The 19,747-nt window shown below is 43.5% G+C and overlaps 1 protein-coding gene across 3 annotated transcripts in view; it reads right to left on the bottom strand.

Moving 5' to 3' along the window:
- DOT1L (DOT1 like histone lysine methyltransferase) overlaps positions 1-19,747 on the bottom strand; it is a 252,978-nt gene that overhangs the window by 15,533 nt on the left and 217,698 nt on the right. For all 3 annotated transcript variants that reach the window (XM_085638968.1, XM_085638970.1, XM_085638969.1), the window contains exons 24-27: positions 18,266-18,876; positions 16,505-16,710; positions 12,728-12,798; positions 7,440-8,348 (exon numbers count right to left, since the gene is read on the bottom strand). In XM_085638968.1, the coding sequence (XP_085495094.1) occupies positions 7,440-8,348; positions 12,728-12,798; positions 16,505-16,710; positions 18,266-18,876 (1,797 nt within the window). The remainder of the gene's footprint in view (positions 1-7,439; positions 8,349-12,727; positions 12,799-16,504; positions 16,711-18,265; positions 18,877-19,747) is intronic.

Here is a 19,747-nt window from a genome sequence, read left to right as displayed (position 1 = left end):
CAGCTGCGCGGGGCTCTTAGAAGGGGTGAAACAGTAAGGCCTCAATAACGTGCAAATGGGCTTTTAAATACCTCTGAAGTGCTCGGGTGAAGTCTCATTCCGGGCTGAGGGCCGACACACACAACGGGAGTACAATGGGTGTTACGCGACATTTATGTGAGGCCTAGTAATTGCCGGCGGAAAGAAACGCTGCAGCAGGTGCTTCTAATGTCTAAAAAGCATAAAAAACTTTCAAAAACGGACCCAGGAAGCCAGCGGCCGGTGGGCTTTAGGGCGGTGCGACCGGTGCCACCGCACCGGCCGCTGGCTTCCTGGGTCCGTGTTTGAAAGTTTATTATGCTTTTTAGATTAGAAGCACCTGCTGCAGCGTTTATTTCCGCCGGCAATTACCAGGCCTCACATAAATGTCAAGAAAACTCCTGTGATTAATTATCTTCCTGGAGAGAGATGAGCATTTTGTATAGTTGAGGTTTTGTCTTCTGTGAAGTTAGTGCAGACGAGGGTTAATATGCCTGCTGCAAAGAACGTGTGCCAAGTAGATTACAGAGTGGGTATGATAAACAGATCAAATATTACTGCTTTCAAAAGAGACATCCTTTTGTTACTTGCAATTTATAACTTAAATTCCTAATATAGAATAGTGAGCTTTTAACTTTCACCCTGCACTGCATACACACTGCAAAGTATACAATATTAGAACATTGATTAATGTTGCAAAAAGGGTTAATTTGGCTAGAAATCGATTCTTATTATTAAAGAAAACTCCCAACTATGCTGTTTATTTTTCGGCTCTGAGTTTGTGCTTCTCCACACCAAGAACTCTTAAACTATACTGCCTACCAGTATGGATGACATGTGACTCCTACACTTTCTGTCCTTTGGCTCGTATGTAATATTTCCTATACACTGATTTACACACGTATGATTGATTGTCTCTGTGTAATGTGTGTGTGATGGAAAGTGCTCGGACACCCGGGCCTACACTCGTATTAATTCAATGCATCTGAGAGTGTGTGGTTATGGAGACTTGGTCACTGTTAAAGGGTGCTGGTGAGAGAATCCGTGGTGGAGGTGGTCATTGGGGGGGGCGTCAACAAACATTGTCGCACAGGGCGCCACCAGCACTAAAGCCGGCCCTGTGCAGCTCCACTCTGCCGTTTGCTTAAACTAGATTCAGCCCCCCCCCCCCCCCCCCCCGAAATCAGCCCCACTCTGCCTATGTCGTGTGTGTCAGCCCTCAGCCCGGGATGAGACCGCAGCCGAGCACTTCACAGGTCTTTAAAAGACCATTTGCACGTTAATGAGGCCTTACTGTTGTTTCACCCCTTCTAAGAGACCCTACAGCTCCACTCTGACTTTTGCTTAAACTAGATTCAGCCACCCCCAAATCAGCTCCACTCTGCCTATGTCGTGTGTGTGTCAGCCTGGGATGCGACCGCACCTGAGCACTTGACAGGTCTTTAAAAGACTATTTGCACGTTAATGAGGCCTTACTGTTGTTTCACCCCTTCTAATAGACCCTGCAGCTCCACTCTGCCTTTTGCTTAACATTCAGCCCCCCCCCCCGAAATATTTTCTTAGCCCCCTGCCCCCCACGAAATTTGGCTCCAGTTGCGCCTCTGGTACTTACTAAATACATTACAATTTGGTTGGAATTGTCCCACCTCTGGGTAAGCCCTGTTTGCGCAGTGATTGGGTGGTATTCCCTGCGTATGTAATTACCAGGTATGTTAAATATTGCACCCTTCTTAAAATTTAGGATGGTCAAACCTGCCGTAAACTTACAGGGGAAAAGTGTGCTATTTATAGTACCAAAGTACCACAGTCTGCATGTTAGTCTCCAAAAACTCAAAACAGATGCTATTTATTGTGCCCCATTTTTCTTGCTTGATTTAAATTTCGTCTCAGATTGAGGATAGTAACAAATAAGGTTTTATTCCGGACAGATTTGGAAAAAAGGCCTCTCAGACGTTCCTGCAGGTCAAGCTGCTGGCGGATTCTGCCCTCTCTCATTAGATCTGTTTGAGAGGGTTCTGTTTCTAGCTTCTGATCACTCAGTCTGGGTTTGGTGACCATTTCCGTATGCCTGGTAACTTGTACCTATTTGCGCTTTATGACTTGTCTGCTTGCTCCTCAGTCAGTATCTGTGCAATGTGTACAGACTGCTATTGTGCTGCTGCTCTCAAAGTCTGTTTACTTTAATGTTGGCATATTCATGCACTCCTTTTGTAGAATGTTAGAGTGATATTATCATGATCTGAATATTTGAAACACAGTAAATCTGCAGTCGCAGGGCAGCTCAGTGTTTTAGTGTTACAAGTGAAATGACTAACTGCTAGCACGAAAATGTAATATGCATTTGGTTAAAACGCTATTCTGGCTGGAAAAGTAAAACGCGACAGAAAAAACTTGGCAATTAATATGGTCTGATAAATGAATTGTTTCTTATGCTTTGAAGCAGTTAACTTAGCCTGTCTTCTTGCTCAAATTGGTGTATTTTCTGGTATTTATGTTTCCCTCATCTTCATTGCTTTATTTTGCTTGTGAGCAAGCGTCATTCATAGTCACTGAAATGTCACTCATAATTACACTGTATTTATGACAATATCTCACACCGCAATCTGAAACCTTGGCAGCTATGATTTAGCAGCAGCCTTTCTATAATTCTTCTTGTGTGTGACGAGTGATCAGCATGAAACCAACCCTGACGGCGGGAATAAACCATAATGTCACTGCTACTATCACACAAGCTGATCACTCGTCACACACGAGAAGAATTATAGAAAGGCTGCTGCTAAATCATAGCTGCCAAGGTTTCAGATTGCGGTGTGTGATATTGTCATAAATACAGTGTAATTATGAGTGACATTTCAGTGACTATGAGTGACACTTGCTCACAAGCCACACTTTTCATGAAACCAACCCTGACGGCGGGAATAAACCATAATGTCACTGCTACTAGCACACAAGCTGATCACTCGTCACACACAAGAAGAATTATAGAAAGGCTGCTGCTAAATCTTAGCTGCCAAGGTTTCAGATTGCGGTGTGTGATATTGTCATAAATACAGTGTAATTATGAGTGACATTTCAGTGACTATGAGTGACACTTGCTCACAAGCCACACTTTTCATGAAACCAACCCTGACGGCGGGAATAAACCATAATGTCACTGCTACTAGCACACAAGCTGATCACTCGTCACACACAAGAAGAATTATAGAAAGGCTGCTGCTAAATCATAGCTGCCAAGGTTTCAGATTGCGGTGTGAGATATTGTCATAAATACAGTGTAATTATGAGTGACATTTCAGTGACTATGAATGACGCTTGCTCACAAGCAAAATAAAGCAATGAAGATGAGGGAAACGTAAATACCAGAAAATACACCAATTTGAGCAACAAGACAGGCTAAGTTAACTGCTTCAAAGCATAAGAAACAATTCATTTATCAGACCATATTAATTGCCAAGTTTTTTCTGTCGCGTTTTACTTTTCCAGCCAGAATAGCGTTTTAACCAAATGCATATTACATTTTCGTGCTAGCAGTTAGTCATTTCACTTGTAACACTAAAACACTGAGCTGCCCTGCGACTGCAGATTTACTGTGTTTCAAATATTCAGATCATGATAATATCACTCTAACATTCTACAAAAGGAGTGCATGAATATGCCAACATTAAAGTAAACAGACTTTGAGAGCAGCAGCACAATAGCAGTCTGTACACATTGCACAGATACTGACTGAGGAGCAAGCAGACAAGTCATAAAGCGCAAATAGGTACAAGTTACCAGGCATACGGAAATGGTCACCAAACCCAGACTGAGTGATCAGAAGCTAGAAACAGAACCCTCTCAAACAGATCTAATGAGAGAGGGCAGAATCCGCCAGCAGCTTGACCTGCAGGAACGTCTGAGAGGCCTTTTTTCCAAATCTGTCCGGAATAAAACCTTATTTGTTACTATCCTCAATCTGAGACGAAATTTAAATCAAGCAAGAAAAATGGGGCACAATAAATAGCATCTGTTTTGAGTTTTTGGAGACTAACATGCAGACTGTGGTACTTTGGTACTATAAATAGCACACTTTTCCCCTGTAAGTTTACGGCAGGTTTGACCATCCTAAATTTTAAGAAGGGTGCAATATTTAACATACCTGGTAATTACATACGCAGGGAATACCACCCAATCACTGCGCAAACAGGGCTTACCCAGAGGTGGGACAATTCCAACCAAATTGTAATGTATTTAGTAAGTACCAGAGGCGCAACTGGAGCCAAATTTCGTGGGGGGCAGGGGGCTAAGAAAATATTTCGGGGGGGGGGGCTGAATGTTAAGCAAAAGGCAGAGTGGAGCTGCAGGGTCTATTAGAAGGGGTGAAACAACAGTAAGGCCTCATTAACGTGCAAATAGTCTTTTAAAGACCTGTCAAGTGCTCAGGTGCGGTCGCATCCCAGGCTGACACACACACGACATAGGCAGAGTGGAGCTGATTTGGGGGTGGCTGAATCTAGTTTAAGCAAAAGTCAGAGTGGAGCTGTAGGGTCTCTTAGAAGGGGTGAAACAACAGTAAGGCCTCATTAACGTGCAAATGGTCTTTTAAAGACCTGTGAAGTGCTCGGCTGCGGTCTCATCCCGGGCTGAGGGCTGACACACACGACATAGGCAGAGTGGGGCTGATTTCGGGGGGGGTGGGGGGGGCTGAATCTAGTTTAAGCAAACGGCAGAGTGGAGCTGCACAGGGCCGGCTTTAGTGCTGGTGGCGCCCTGTGCGACAATGTTTGTTGACGCCCCCCCCAATGACCACCTCCACCACGGATTCTCTCACCAGCACCCTTTAACAGTGACCAAGTCTCCATAACCACACACTCTCAGATGCATTGAATTAATACGAGTGTAGGCCCGGGTGTCCGAGCACTTTCCATCACACACACATTACACAGAGACAATCAATCATACGTGTGTAAATCAGTGTATAGGAAATATTACATACGAGCCAAAGGACAGAAAGTGTAGGAGTCACATGTCATCCATACTGGTAGGCAGTATAGTTTAAGAGTTCTTGGTGTGGAGAAGCACAAACTCAGAGCCGAAAAATAAACAGCATAGTTGGGAGTTTTCTTTAATAATAAGAATCGATTTCTAGCCAAATTAACCCTTTTTGCAACATTAATCAATGTTCTAATATTGTATACTTTGCAGTGTGTATGCAGTGCAGGGTGAAAGTTAAAAGCTCACTATTCTATATTAGGAATTTAAGTTATAAATTGCAAGTAACAAAAGGATGTCTCTTTTGAAAGCAGTAATATTTGATCTGTTTATCATACCCACTCTGTAATCTACTTGGCACACGTTCTTTGCAGCAGGCATATTAACCCTCGTCTGCACTAACTTCACAGAAGACAAAACCTCAACTATACAAAATGCTCATCTCTCTCCAGGAAGATAATTAATCACAGGAGTTTTCTTGACATTTATGTGAGGCCTGGTAATTGCCGGCGGAAATAAACGCTGCAGCAGGTGCTTCTAATCTAAAAAGCATAATAAACTTTCAAACACGGACCCAGGAAGCCAGCGGCCGGTGCGGTGGCACCGGTCGCACCGCCCTAAAGCCCACCGGCCGCTGGCTTCCTGGGTCCGTTTTTGAAAGTTTTTTATGCTTTTTAGACATTAGAAGCACCTGCTGCAGCGTTTCTTTCCGCCGGCAATTACTAGGCCTCACATAAATGTCGCGTAACACCCATTGTACTCCCGTTGTGTGTGTCGGCCCTCAGCCCGGAATGAGACTTCACCCGAGCACTTCAGAGGTATTTAAAAGCCCATTTGCACGTTATTGAGGCCTTACTGTTTCACCCCTTCTAAGAGCCCCGCGCAGCTGCGGGGCTCTTAGAAGGGGTGAAACAGTAAGGCCTCAATAACGTACAAAAGGGCTTTTACATACCTCTGAAGTGCTCGGGTGAAGTCTCATTCCGGGCTGAGAGCCGACACACACAACGGGAGTACAATCGGTGTTGCGCGACTGGTACACCCGGCCTACACACGGCGTCCTAATTGCCCTGGCCTTGCCCAACAGGATTACATGTAAAAAAATTTAAATTAACTATAAATAAATAAACACTCACGTGCTGTAGTAGTGGTGCCGGAATGCAGGTATTTAGCGAGGCGAAGCGGAGACAGGGCATTGGGCGGCAAAATGCTCCTGGGCTGGCTGCAGACGCGAGGGAAGACGCACTGCCGTGGGAGCGTGCGCGTCTATAAAAAAATAAGCCAATCACCCTTCAGCTTCCCCGGCCTAAGCTGAAATGGTGATTGGCCCGCTTTGTTTTGGTCCCGCCGCCCCTGCGCTGTCATTCACAGTGCTTGTATGCTTCAATGCTAATCTAATATTTAAAAATAGCTGACTCGAAGGCACTCCAGTTCGCGGACCCCCTGGGAATGTGTCACGGACCCCTGGGGGTCCGCGGACCACAGTTTGGGAAACGCTGAACTAAAGCATTCTTAAAACTAAATGGTATCAGAATCTGAGCAATTGCATTACTGTTGAAGAGGAGCATTTATAATTTTCCAGAAAAATCGCACCACCAAAAAGTTCTAAACAAAGCAACAATAACATCTACATTTTGCTGATGCTGCACTTCTTAAATTGAGACGTCTCATTATATACATTGCATTCCGAAGCCCTGATTTGCAGTGAAACAAATGTGAGGTGGTATATGTCTTTTCGACAATAACCCAATTGATTCACATTGAAATGGGGGTGGTTTGGTGCACCCGACCTGCGTACTCCTTGTGCTACCATTTATTTCATCAGATTGAAACAATTGTGTTATATAAGGAAAGGGTCATAGTAGCTCCAGGGTAATTATAGAACAATAAAGTAAAGAAAAGCATACTGGTCATGGGCTAAAAACTGGAGTACCAATTACTTAGTAAATTATCTTTCTTCTTTCCCCAGCTACTGGGAAATAAAGCAAAGACAATGTTGAGGATAAAAAAACAACTAAACGTTGTATCGTTAATTTAAAACATCCAACTTGATAACACTCATTATAATAACGAACACGTTTAGAGATGCCGAAGCATATAGAGAAATGAAGAGACAAAGCAGTTTGTACTCATCCGGTTTACAAGTGGCGCTCCAATACATATTTAAGTATACATCTCTTGTGAAATGCTAGCGTGAAACTTTGAATTTGTTACATATTTGGTACAATAACATATCAACATACGCTGCATCAAATCTTTAGTCTTGGACAGTTATAAATATTGGTCAAAGAAACTGGGGTCTCTTGTGAGAGATCCACTGGGCTGTACTGTAGTACAGCTACGCAAAGGACTATATTCCAGAGATGGCCTTGCAGTTCTGTAAATGGCTCTCCAGAACGGAACACAAACTGCATCTCCTTCATTTTAAGCAGTAGCAGGAAAGATATGCCTACCTCCAACAGTTCCACCTGTAACCCCAGCGGATGAGAAGTTCCCTATAGGATGGGAATTGGTCAGCCGGGTGGCACCTGATGACACGTGGACCAGGCTGGCAGCAGTTGGCATTGAACTGAATAATGACTGCAGCATTGAAGAGTTGGTTTGGAGGGGCACCGGGCCCAGCGAAAACGGAGTACCAGAACCAAACGTGTTGAGGAAGTGTTGATGAGCTTGAAGGGCGTTTGCAGAGTTCCCCGCAGAGGAGACTGCAGTGGGGAGGCTTTTGCTGTTCAGAAGCCCAGCGGGGGCTGCTGAAATGAAGAGGTTGTGGCCGTTTCTCAACTCTATGTCTCGGTCCCTCCCCCTACAGACCTTTCCGTTTTGCTGCTGGGGGCCCTTCTCCAACCAAAGGCCCAACTCGGAAACCTCTTTGCCTTTAGCAAACAATTGACTAAGGTCCTCTCCTTTCATGCCATTGAGACCCTCCAGCTGACGCTTGCTCAAAAAGGGGTTTGCGTCTAAGAAACTGGAGTCTCTGCCCTTCAGTGTAGGTTGGTCAGCTGTTTTATGGGAATAAGAAGCACCATTAGTGAAGCTATGTAAACTGCCATTGGCCAGTAGCACCCCATTATAAGCAAATCCATTTGTCAAGTTTGGTTTGGGGCTAACCCCTTCTGTGCCCGATGAGCTCAGCGGACTGGTTTTCCAGGTGTGGGCGTTCAACTTTGAATCAGCAGCCGGGCTCTCCTCCGAAGTTGGCCGGTAAACAAAAAGAGCATTCTGGTTCAGTGGTGAGTTGGTTTGTGATGGACTTTCTGGAAGTTTGGTCATGTTGATGTCGGATATGGGGGAGAACGTAGACTTCCATTTGCTGTTCCCATTCTCAATTACATGCAGGTGCTTCCTGCCTGGTAAACCACCACCTGTTTGAAAGAGAACAGTAGTCCGTCATAATGTAAGTTCGATCAATAAAAAAAAAAAAGCACATTTCTTTTACAACTATGAAAAGTACTGTCTGGTATAGCAATTCCTAAATGACAATGCAAACAGAGGGGACAAAGCCATGACATTCTCAATAGAGGTTTAAAAACTCTACTTTCTAATTTCTAGTGGCACACTGTTCACCTGCAGAGTACTCTAAATCACGCAACCGTTGCAGATAATACAAGCTCCGAACACTGAAGTCTGGTGTCAAACTAGTGTGGCAAATGCTAAAACAACAGTTGATGGACAGAATGCAGAACAATGTCATACATTCACCCCAGTACAGAGATCTGGGCCTAAATCCATCGTTTTTTTGCTCACCATGCCGTTCCAGTTTGAACCCAGCCATATGCAAATCAGTCTTGACCCTGTGCCTCATGGGTACAGTCCAGCCCGAACTGCCAAGCTAGGTCCTCCCTGGACTCGAAACAAGCATCCTAGGACCGGTTTCGGGGTTTCACCCCTCTTCAGCCAGGATAGCTTGATTCCAGTGGCATGGAGAGCACGGGACCCACGTCTGGGCATACCCTTCCCACTCGGGGTGGCAAATGCTAAAACAACAGTTGATGGACAGAATGCAGAACAATGTCATACATTCACCCCAGTACAGAGATCTGGGCCTAAATCCATCGTTTTTTTGCTCACCATGCCGTTCCAGTTTGAACCCAGCCATATGCAAATCAGTCTTGACCCTGTGCCTCATGGGTACAGTCCAGCCCGAACTGCCAAGCTAGGTCCTCCCTGGACTCGAAACAAGCATCCTAGGACCGGTTTCGGGGTTTCACCCCTCTTCAGCCAGGATAGCTTGATTCCAGTGGCATGGAGAGCACGGGGCCCACGTCTGGGCATACCCTTCCCACTCGGGGTGGCAAATGCTAAAACAACAGTTGATGGACAGAATGCAGAACAATGTCATACATTCACCCCAGTACAGAGATCTGGGCCTAAATCCATCGTTTTTTTGCTCACCATGCCGTTCCAGTTTGAACCCAGCCATATGCAAATCAGTCTTGACCCTGTGCCTCATGGGTACAGTCCGGCCCGAACTGCCAAGCTAGGTCCTCCCTGGACTCGAAACAAGCATCCTAGGACCGGTTTCGGGGTTTCACCCCTCTTCAGCCAGGATAGCTTGATTCCAGTGGCATGGAGAGCACGGGACCCACGTCTGGGCATACCCTTCCCACTCGGGGTGGCAAATGCTAAAACAACAGTTGATGGACAGAATGCAGAACAATGTCATACATTCACTCCAGTACAGAGATCTGGGCCTAAATCCATCGTTTTTTTGCTCACCATGCCGTTCCAGTTTGAACCCAGCCATATGCAAATCAGTCTTGACCCTGTGCCTCATGGGTACAGTCCAGCCCGAACTGCCAAGCTAGGTCCTCCCTGGCGTGGGACCCGTGCTCACTACGCCACTGGAGTCAAGCTATCCTGGCTGATGACGGCTGATAGCCAGAAACCGGTCCTAGGATGCTTGATTCCGGTCCAGGGAAGACATGGCTTGGCAGTTCGGGCTGGACTGTTCCCATGAGGCACAGTGTCAAGACTGATTTGCATATGGCCATGTCTGAACTGGGGTGGCGTAGTGGGCAAAAGAACGATGGATTTAACCCAGATCTCTTGACTGGGGGAGAATGTCTGCATTGTCAGCATTCCGTCCATCATTTGTTTGTTGTAACGCTTTTCGCCCTAAGTGGGATGGGTATTCCCAGACGTGGGACCCGTGCTCACTACGCCACTGGAGTCAAGCTATCCTGGCTGATGACGGCTGATAGCCAGAAACCGGTCCTAGGATGCTTGATTCCGGTCCAGGGAAGACATGGCTTGGCAGTTCGGGCTGGACTGTTCCCATGAGGCACAGTGTCAAGACTGATTTGCATATGGCCATGTCTGAACTGGGGTGGCGTAGTGGGCAAAAGAACGATGGATTTAACCCAGATCTCTTGACTGGGGGAGAATGTCTGCATTGTCAGCATTCCGTCCATCATTTGTTTGTTGTCAAACTAGTGTGACATAACAGCACTCCAATGGAAAGTAGACGATAAAAAGAATGTAATTAGTGCTTCCCAATTTCATCATGAGGTACTCTAGATAGGACGCCCCCAAATCTCCTCCTATTAAACGCGCTATTGCGCATGCGCTCACATGTCATCAATGACAGGTGAACCGGGGTTAAACCTGGCAATGTCATCTTGTTTAGGTTTCAGCTAGACGTGCTTTCCTTAAGAAGGCATTGCAAACAATGCCCCAATACCCTCCAGATAGCCACTTGGGCAGGTGCATTGTTGGAATAAGGAAGCTGTACAGAAAGATGTACAGAACTCGATACCACGCTTTGTGCCACAGACAAATCATTGCAAATAAAAGTCACCAGACCACATATTGAGCACAGGCTAAGAACATGCCGGTAAAGACACACGCAGAGGACCGCCATGCTGTAAAAGGTCTTTCACAGAGAAAACACAGAGGAGTGGTAATTTCTGCAGGACTTCGCTAATGTGATCAAATAGGATAAGGTAGTCTCTTTTGCCTGGGGAACAAAAAGTCAGGTAAGGTAGTCAGGTAAGGTTCCAGGCATCCGTTGTTAGCAGCAGACATCTTCATTACTGGTCTCCAGTAGTACCGGGCCACCTTGAAGAGAGCTCGAAGACACCCATTTTGAGATATCAGCCTTCTACACTGAAACGGATTGGCTACATTAGGTCTAAAGCAGGCAGGCACACACAAACGAAGAGTGAGATGAGGCACCACAGCACCTTAAGGCAGGGAAACCATAAAATGTTTATGGATGGGACGAAGTGGCATCGGTTATACGCAGCTAGATTGGAGGTCACCAGTGAAGACACCTTTTTATAAAGCTGTGCGTGTGCCTCAAGGGCACCTGCTGCCACCCATTCTGTGAACAATGGCTGAATCAAATGTACGCGGGGGAGTATTAAAGCTAAACGATAATACGAGTGATAAATAATGAACACAAATAAAGCAAGCCGGATTCTGGCAACCCGTACATTCATTTTGTAAGCCCATATAATGTTAATAAAGTACTCTGAGAGTTCTTTAGTTATGGTAACACCGCCCTCCCTTCTATTCTAATAATGACACAGTGTGCTTCAAGCGCAGCATCACTCTGCCTCTGCTCATTAGATGATAACACCTTGCCTAAAAAGGCGTGGCACAATTTAGAACGACTCATCAAAAGTGATTTTAAGCCTCACTAGGACTTTAGAAACTAGAACTAACAGGTCCGGTATTAGGGAAAAAAATTCCAACTGGACCTACAATGTGAACATATCGATAAGCGGAAATTCATGAAAGGTCTACATTATAATCAGTATATTCATTATTAAAATTTGAAACGTGATGAAACCATCCATCTTTGTATTTTTAAAGGAGCAAATCAGGATTCTCAACACTACTCACAGTATTCAAAATGCCACTCGCCCAATCTAAGGATTTTAAAGGCTAACAAGCACGTAAAGTTACACCAGTCTTTCCTGAACCGTGGGTGGCTTCCCACTGGTGGATCACCAGCCAGTTTGAGGTGGGTCACAAAAGGCCACGCAATAAAGAAGCTTTTAAACTCTGTATTAATCTTGTCACATTTGCTGCACTTCAAAGACAGAGGTCAAATGTTAGGCTACGTCTTCAGGCAAACTGCTACTTATATTTTTTAACATGGGTACTGGTGTTTACAAACTTCCCACTTTGCAGTCAGAGAAAATAAAGTCAAGTTAATTCTGAGGCAATCTTGTTGGGATCTAGGAAGTGTCAAAGGAACGACTCTAGGAGGCCATTTTTGTAAAACATAAGAACATGTAAACACCAGTAAATGAACAGTACACATTCAACAGTTAGGAAAGCAAAAATTAAGCAAACAAAGATTTTGATAGGATCAAAACAAATCAAAATACTTTACTTGGTGATGCAAATATTCACTGAAACCCGATATCCACACATTATCATTTGTGTGCAATATAGTTTCAATCAGCAAACGGCATGTCTTTGCAAATTTAGAAGACATTTCAATGAAAAATGAACTGTCTGTAAATGACAGTGCGCTACCAAACAATGCTTTAGTTACGTAAAAAAAAAAAAAAAAAAAAATTGGTCTCCCACCTCTTGTCCATTAAAGCTATGTGAATCGTGAAACTTCTTTCTAAAAATTGGGTTGTGGTTCTAAAAGTCTTGGGAAGCACTGGGTTACACCATCAAACGAGAAAGAAGATTTTATTGCTTGCATGATACGCTTCTGTGCACACTGCGGCTGTATGGACTGAGATGCGTGCATTAGCCAGGATGGGTTTCTTCCGCCTACCTTTCTTGTTTTCACTCTTTTGTGGAGTCTCTCTGCTTTCCAAAGATATTGTTGCAATTTTCCTCTCAATCCTACCAAGAGTAGAGAAGGTTACTTAGGATATGCTCTTGACGACACTGTCATTCAAACAGAGTGACTTGCGGCCCACTCCAATACAGACATATCAACATCCTTTGGCATACCAACAGTCTTTGCCAGATTCACATTAGTAGAAGAAGATGCTTTCAATTTACACATAGAACATGGATGTATCTGAAAAGCAAGATAAAGCTTCCCCACTAACTATCCTACTGAAGTGGATCGACTCTGGACCAAGTGATTCGTTGAAGCTCAGTGAGCAGCAGCTTTAATTACTGATGGCCAGTCTTATAGAAGAGAGTAATAAAGAACATATACTGGACGATGTGGATCATATTAGTGCGTCCGGGTAATCTATTCCTCACAATTCCTCTGTATAAAATATTACAGATGTAAAGGGGCCCAACTGTCTGTGTCCTATTACATTGCAGACTTCTCTTGGTAATTGATCTCAATTTAAGAGTTCTTGGTTGCAATACCCAAGTAAACATAACCAACACTGGAGAAGTCACTATCAAAGGTGTGAGAAGGAAGTCAACATACATTTAATCACTACCATGAGAGAAGGAAGGTGTAATAGATGCTCATTTGTCTACCAATTAAATGTTCGGATGTCTTTGCCTCCAACCAAGGAAAGATATTATTTCTCCTTGTCCTTTCACACCTTTCAATATCTGACAGGAGAAGTCCAAGTATAAAACATCTGCCTTTCACAATATGATCTTTGTCTCAATGAATACCCACAACTCTGAATCTTTAGTCTGGCTGTGTAACCAACCCTTGGTTCTCTGATGGTACATCGGGGGGCACATTGAGCTTATTTAGCTTGGCGCTACAAGGACAATAGACAGGACCTAGATGACAAACAAAGTCAGATTGAATTTGGTCCATGGTCTCCTGGTATGCAATAATGCCCATAACTCTTCTAAGACACAGCTGGGACATGAGTTGAAAAGGCTACAGAAAAACAGGGGATGTAAAGAGAGAATCATGGGAACATCATTGTCACTCCTACAGAGGGCTTTCTTTGTACCAGAGTGCAAGAGGGCTAGATTAACATACGTTCATAATAGTACTACAAGTGCTGTAAAACCTACGACGGGGAGAGACAGACGAAAATCTCAAAGGATAGCAAGCAAAGAAAACAGAAGGTAAGAATCAAAACAGATCAGATTGTATCTATTCTAGTCAGGGAAAAGACCAACACATCAAAGATGAGAAGCAAGGGAAAAAGAAGGAACAGAAAAGCAGCAAAGTGTCAAAGGTCAAGAAAAGGTAGAGCTTGAAGTAAAAACAAGAGACAGCAGAGATTTTCTTTCAAGATGAATACTAAAGATATGAAAAACAATGACAGCCGTTCTCTGCAGAGTCTTGCTTCTTAAAAGGGTGAAATAAATATTGAGGGAAATGCTGGACTTACAGACTACTGGGACAGAATTAAAGGATGACACAGGACACATTTTAATGAACAAAGTAGTAAATAAAAAAGGACACAGGTTCATATTGCCCTCTAAAAGCACTCAGGTTCTGTATAACTTAGGCAAACTGCAAAATCTTTTTTAGTTGCGAAAATAAATATATTAATTTGTAGTAGGGACGGAGAAAGCATGCTTTGAAAGTTTACGAGTGGGAGCGGGATGTGTTCAAAATGTTACCCTGGAACCGCATTAAGAAATTCTGTGCCATAATCGCACCTCTGGTGAGATATAATCATAAGCACACACTACAGCATCTTCCCTGGGTCTGTGGAACGCAAGGGGTTCCAAGATTCCATGCTAGGGAATCTGGAACTGCAGGTACGTTTTTCTCAGCAATTTATTTCTCAAAAAAGTAATTCACTGGAATACGACTTTTCTTTTATCTATTTGAGGTTCTGCCTAGCAACTTGAATAGTTTCTCTTGCTACTGCCTTTACTTATTTGAGAATCAAGTACTCTGTTGTATCAGTGTATTGAATAGCCACTTCAAAGCCCAAGTTTTTTTTATGTTTCTCAAAGATTTATCCAAAACTCCATACAATGTTTCTTAGAGAGATGGGTTCATATTACAAAATTAAACTTTTCAGTAGCCCACGATCATCAAAAAAATGTTTTTCTTTTCCAAGTGGATTTGCTTCCAAGGAACCCATTCGGAACGGCCCGCATGAAGATGGTCACCGTGAAAAGCTAGAAAACGCCACGTACATCACATAAGGATAGTTGGTCTTAAGTTGATTAAATAATGAGCCAATATCAGAAAAGGAAATTACTATTCTCTGCAGGTCTACTGTGTGCCAAGTTTAGCATAAATGTAAGGGCTTTTTCTATTCACTCACGGAACAGAAAAAAGTTACAACAACATTACCTTACCACTTGGATCTTGCAGTGCTAGTAGTGCCACCTGTTCGATAGAAGAGGGTTTTTAATCTGGCTTTAAACTGAGCTAGATAACTGGTTCATGTGACCTACAATGTTTTTTGTGCACTGGCACCTAAATATGTAAAGAGGACACATTAGTTTCCGTTAAAAACAACTGCCTTGTTGGAAGAAACACATATGGATTTGTTACAGTGGACAGGGCCTGTTCCATGTAAAAGCGGTTGCATAAAAATTCAATGAAAAAAACAAATTCTTGTTCAAACTGCAAGTCAGTAAATAGGTCTTAGCCCCTGAGTTATACAAGTGAAATTTGAGTTCTCCCAATGTCAACCTAGCAGCACGGATTTAATTCCCCTGGAGTTGGTTATTCAGTTTGCTGGATGCAACGCTTGCCAACAGTTCAAAGAGATTCTATTTCCTGAACAGGTTGGTTCACATGCATCTCTCCACCATGAAACATGTGAATAGTTTGTTAGAGTCTTAATGCTCAGTCTTCTAGTTCCACAGGAGCTTCCGCTGCTTTACTCGGGTACTGACTCTTGTGGACATCTGCAACGCTGCAACTTGGACCTCTGTGGATAACTTCCCAAACACTGATGCTGGGTTTGGCAGGCAATCCTCCAGAACCTTTTCTAAAGGTAAATTAATTTTCAATGTGGCACTATCTTTTGATGACAAGTACTGTTGACATTTCAGCTAACAAAATATGATATTCTCTAACTTGCCTGTGTTTTATGGTTATCATCATACACATCTACATATCTTCCTCCTTGACTCATCAGATTGGCAGTCCGAAGTGAAGTATACTAAAAGTCAGATTTTGACATCAAGAAAGCTCAGAGGACAGGGGCTGGTATTGTTCAAGAAAGGCTGAAATGGGATCTCCCACAGGAGGGCCCTATTCTATGTTAGAACTCTGTTACAGCAGTTAACAATCAAGCCACACAGACTGCATTAGAGGCACGGTTACTCCCTTTTGTGATTCACACTCAAAAATACCCAAATTGGTTGTTCATGTAGGAAGAAGAGCAGAGAGGCTTGATGTGGAGCACCAGTTACATAAAAGGCGTGTATTTTGTTACTATTTAACTCCTGCTGACATAAAAGAAAGGCCTAGCTGCAAATGGACAGCACTCGTAAGCAGCGTACACGTGGACACCATAGAACCTGGGACTAATGATCTATATGCCATAAAGTGTAAGTTTTGTGTGCATGCAAGTGAGTGGGCCCACATTCTGCTGCCAGCCTCTGAACATAGTTATCCCCCTCACCCATGGGGTATCACTGGCATGCAGATTCCCACTCCTTGGCTGAAAGTTACTCTCCACAAAAAAGTCTTCACCTTATTGAATTGCGTTCGTCTTCAGACTCCCTGTCCTCATCGGACGTTAAAGGCGAGTAATGGATTCCATTTGTATGCCCAATGGGCTTTTCCTTCTTTAGCACCGGTGGCTGGTCATTGTCCAGGTAAGGGGCTGGCGAGTTCTTCAGGGAATGTTCAGGGGAAGATATGGCCGTTATCTCTAGCGGCTGATTGATGTTATTGACCTGTAAAACAAAGGATCAACAGATCATAAGGCATAAAGGGTTCTGTAACCTGTAAATAGCATGCTGCGGCTCGAAACTGGAGTGATGACTACCCCCAGATGTTAAAATAGAGCAGTGGTAAGGATGAGCCTGAAAAATAACCTCTGCAGAGCTTTACGTTCCTCACACAACCGGACAGATTGGATTTGGCATCTGCGCCATCGCCTGGCAGGTAACTGGGACGTGGTAATTCAGAAAAGTACATTTGCGTTCCTCCTCCTTTTTAGGGAAGCACTCCAGTATCCGCGCTTCCCCTTGCTAGTAGTCTTTCAAAATCCCATCTCACTCTATCATACCCCAGATGCTTACCATGCATGAACTAGCATGTCATTGGTGTCATTCAGAGTGCGTGTTATCTGTTGTAACAGATTGCCTCTCGGTCCAGCGAGTAATTCACAAGACCAGAATAGTCTCGGAACAGTTGCACTGGCTGCATGGAAATTCCCCACCTAAAACACAATCTGCATTCATTATTTGGGATAAAATACTGCATCAATGATGGCACCATCTTTGGTAAAAGACTGTAATCTCCAGTGGGACCACTTGAAAGACAATGAGCCTCTAGCCTTTCAGTCCTTATATGCACACTTTTTTCCAACCTTAACCGATGTCACTGTTTTCCTTCTGATGCTGTGATCTAGATAGATTCATTTTAGTGGTTACAGGGAATGCACGCTTTGCTCTTCAAATTCAATGATACTTTAAGGTGTACCGTTCCCAGAGAACTTGTTTTGGACTGAAAAGGGGCAGTACTACTAGTTAACAACATATGGGGGGGAAAAGAATTAGGATACACTGTCCTTGTGTGTACATAAGGGAATCATGTAGAACAGCCTACAAGTATGATATCGTTGCACTGATCCTGCGGTCTCTAGGCTGGTAGCTTTTGCATACATGGAACGATCACAATGAACCTATTGCTTAAATTACAGCATCCTAGGATGATGATCTGCAAGGAGCACACCGTCTGCTCTTATGAACCGTCCTATGATAAGGGTATGAGGATAACAACCAAATTGTTTTAAACATTTGGATTGATTTGAAATTGCTTAAGGTTTAAACTGAAGACATAGTAAAAACAACTGGCTTAACTACTGAAATGTTCCCTTTTGTTGAGCCTTGCTGGCTCTTTTTTCAGAGATGCCAGCATCTATGCCAAGCAGGCACAATCTCCATTAACCTTCCATATAATTGCCAGCACGCCTTTATGAGACTCCATGGTGCATGTCTGTAAGCACAATAGGAAAGCTAAGATGCGATTTCTGTTGGAAATGATGATGTCAATGTATAACAATTTAGAGATCGCAGCAGGCCAACCCAGAGTGAAATTATGCAGGAAAGGAGCAGAGGATGGAAAATTCCAATGTTAATAAATACAATTTAAAAATAATTTAGAGACTGCAGCTGATCAATACAAATATAATACATGCAGGATAGAGCAAAGGAGGGTGGAAAAATTAAATCTGAAAACATAAGCCTCTGTTTTGAGACATTCATCCATTCTAAATTTCCTTACCATACAGCTGATGTTGAGCGGTGATCCAGAGGAAAGCGACGAGAGTCCATTGATTGTCAAAGACTTGCGTTTAGGTGACACCCCATGATTGATACTACCATTGGATGAGCGCTTCCTCTTTCCCCTTTTCTTGCCTTCTAGCACACCTGCAGGGCTGCAGTCCATCCTGATTGTTGCGGTCAAAGGGCTGTGCTTATTTGAAGGCGACTGCCTAGCACTGCTTTGAGAAAGGGTATAGACAATCCGTCGTTTGGCGTCGTTCTCATGATCAGAGAGCCCAATGTCCATTTGATGATCCACCTTGGCACCATCTGTGCATATCTTGAGGGAGTCCGAGTGTTGTGAAGCCCCCATTAAGCTCATGGTGGCACCATTAAACCTTGGGCTTGCAGAGTGCTGGTGGGCTGGGGAGTTTTGTGCAGAGTTCCGTGACTGTATTGTCTGTAATGAAGGATGCTGAGGAGTAGAGCTGCAAGACCCCGATGAGTTGTAAATGGACCCTGAATTGGATGATTCATCCATAGAAGCCAGGTCAACATTATGATTAAGATGGGATGGGGAGCTGGAAGCTGTTCCGTTGACCGCCAATGAACCAGAAAAATAAGAAAAACCTGTAGACAAGGAGGCCGTTTAATTATCTGGAGATCAGTCAATAATACACAAAATTACATTAGCATAAAAGTTGATTAGATTTAACCTATTTGTATATGTCCCAGATGTTCTCCGGTACCCTGCTCTACATCACAATGCTTTTACAGTGCATTATTTTAAATCAGTTATTCCAAAGCCCATAGGCACACGGGTCACATTTTAGTGTAGGGAACATTTTAAAAGCAGTTATCGTTTTGACAAACATCTGAGTTTCTTGGGTTACTAAAGCTCTGTTGCTACCCCGGCAGCAAGAACCATATCTTTATTTCCATTAAAATAAGCAACATGTCCCAGACTGAATGAGGGCCAGAATATACTATTAATAATTGACCTGCAATCATAAGCCGGTGTGGATGAACGAGTGCTGCAAATGCTTTATGAGGCAATGGAAATAGTTATTAGCCAGAGAAGATAGTTTTCCAGCTTGAACTGGTAAAAAGAGATCTGCATGCTTCTGCATTCTAGTGGCAACTTACAGGTACAAGCAGGTAACATTTCTCTATCTCTGGGATTCTGTTACAGACTTGTATGCTTGGATAAGAACAGCCAGTAGAGTTTTATGTGGAAGGCAGATGCCACATATGAGCAGTACAAATACCCTTAAAAATGCTTTCCCCACTACTGTGCGCCATCTTTTATAAGTGTTGATGGAGTGATGTTTTGCTTAATGTTGGCCACTGGGATCTTAAAGGGTGTGCCTACTGTCTTATCTGTAAAAGATGTTTTATGCTCTGGTATCCTAGGTGACTTGGCATAGTCTTTTTCACCTTCACATCATAAACACTTATCAAATTTCAATATACTCTAGTTTTCCTAAGTAATATGTTATTA

Source organism: Triturus cristatus, chromosome 12 (assembly GCF_964204655.1).
Source record: "Triturus cristatus chromosome 12, aTriCri1.1, whole genome shotgun sequence".
Taxonomy (NCBI): Eukaryota; Metazoa; Chordata; class Amphibia; order Caudata; family Salamandridae; genus Triturus; species Triturus cristatus.
This window is presented reverse-complemented; position numbering and strand designations above follow the sequence as displayed.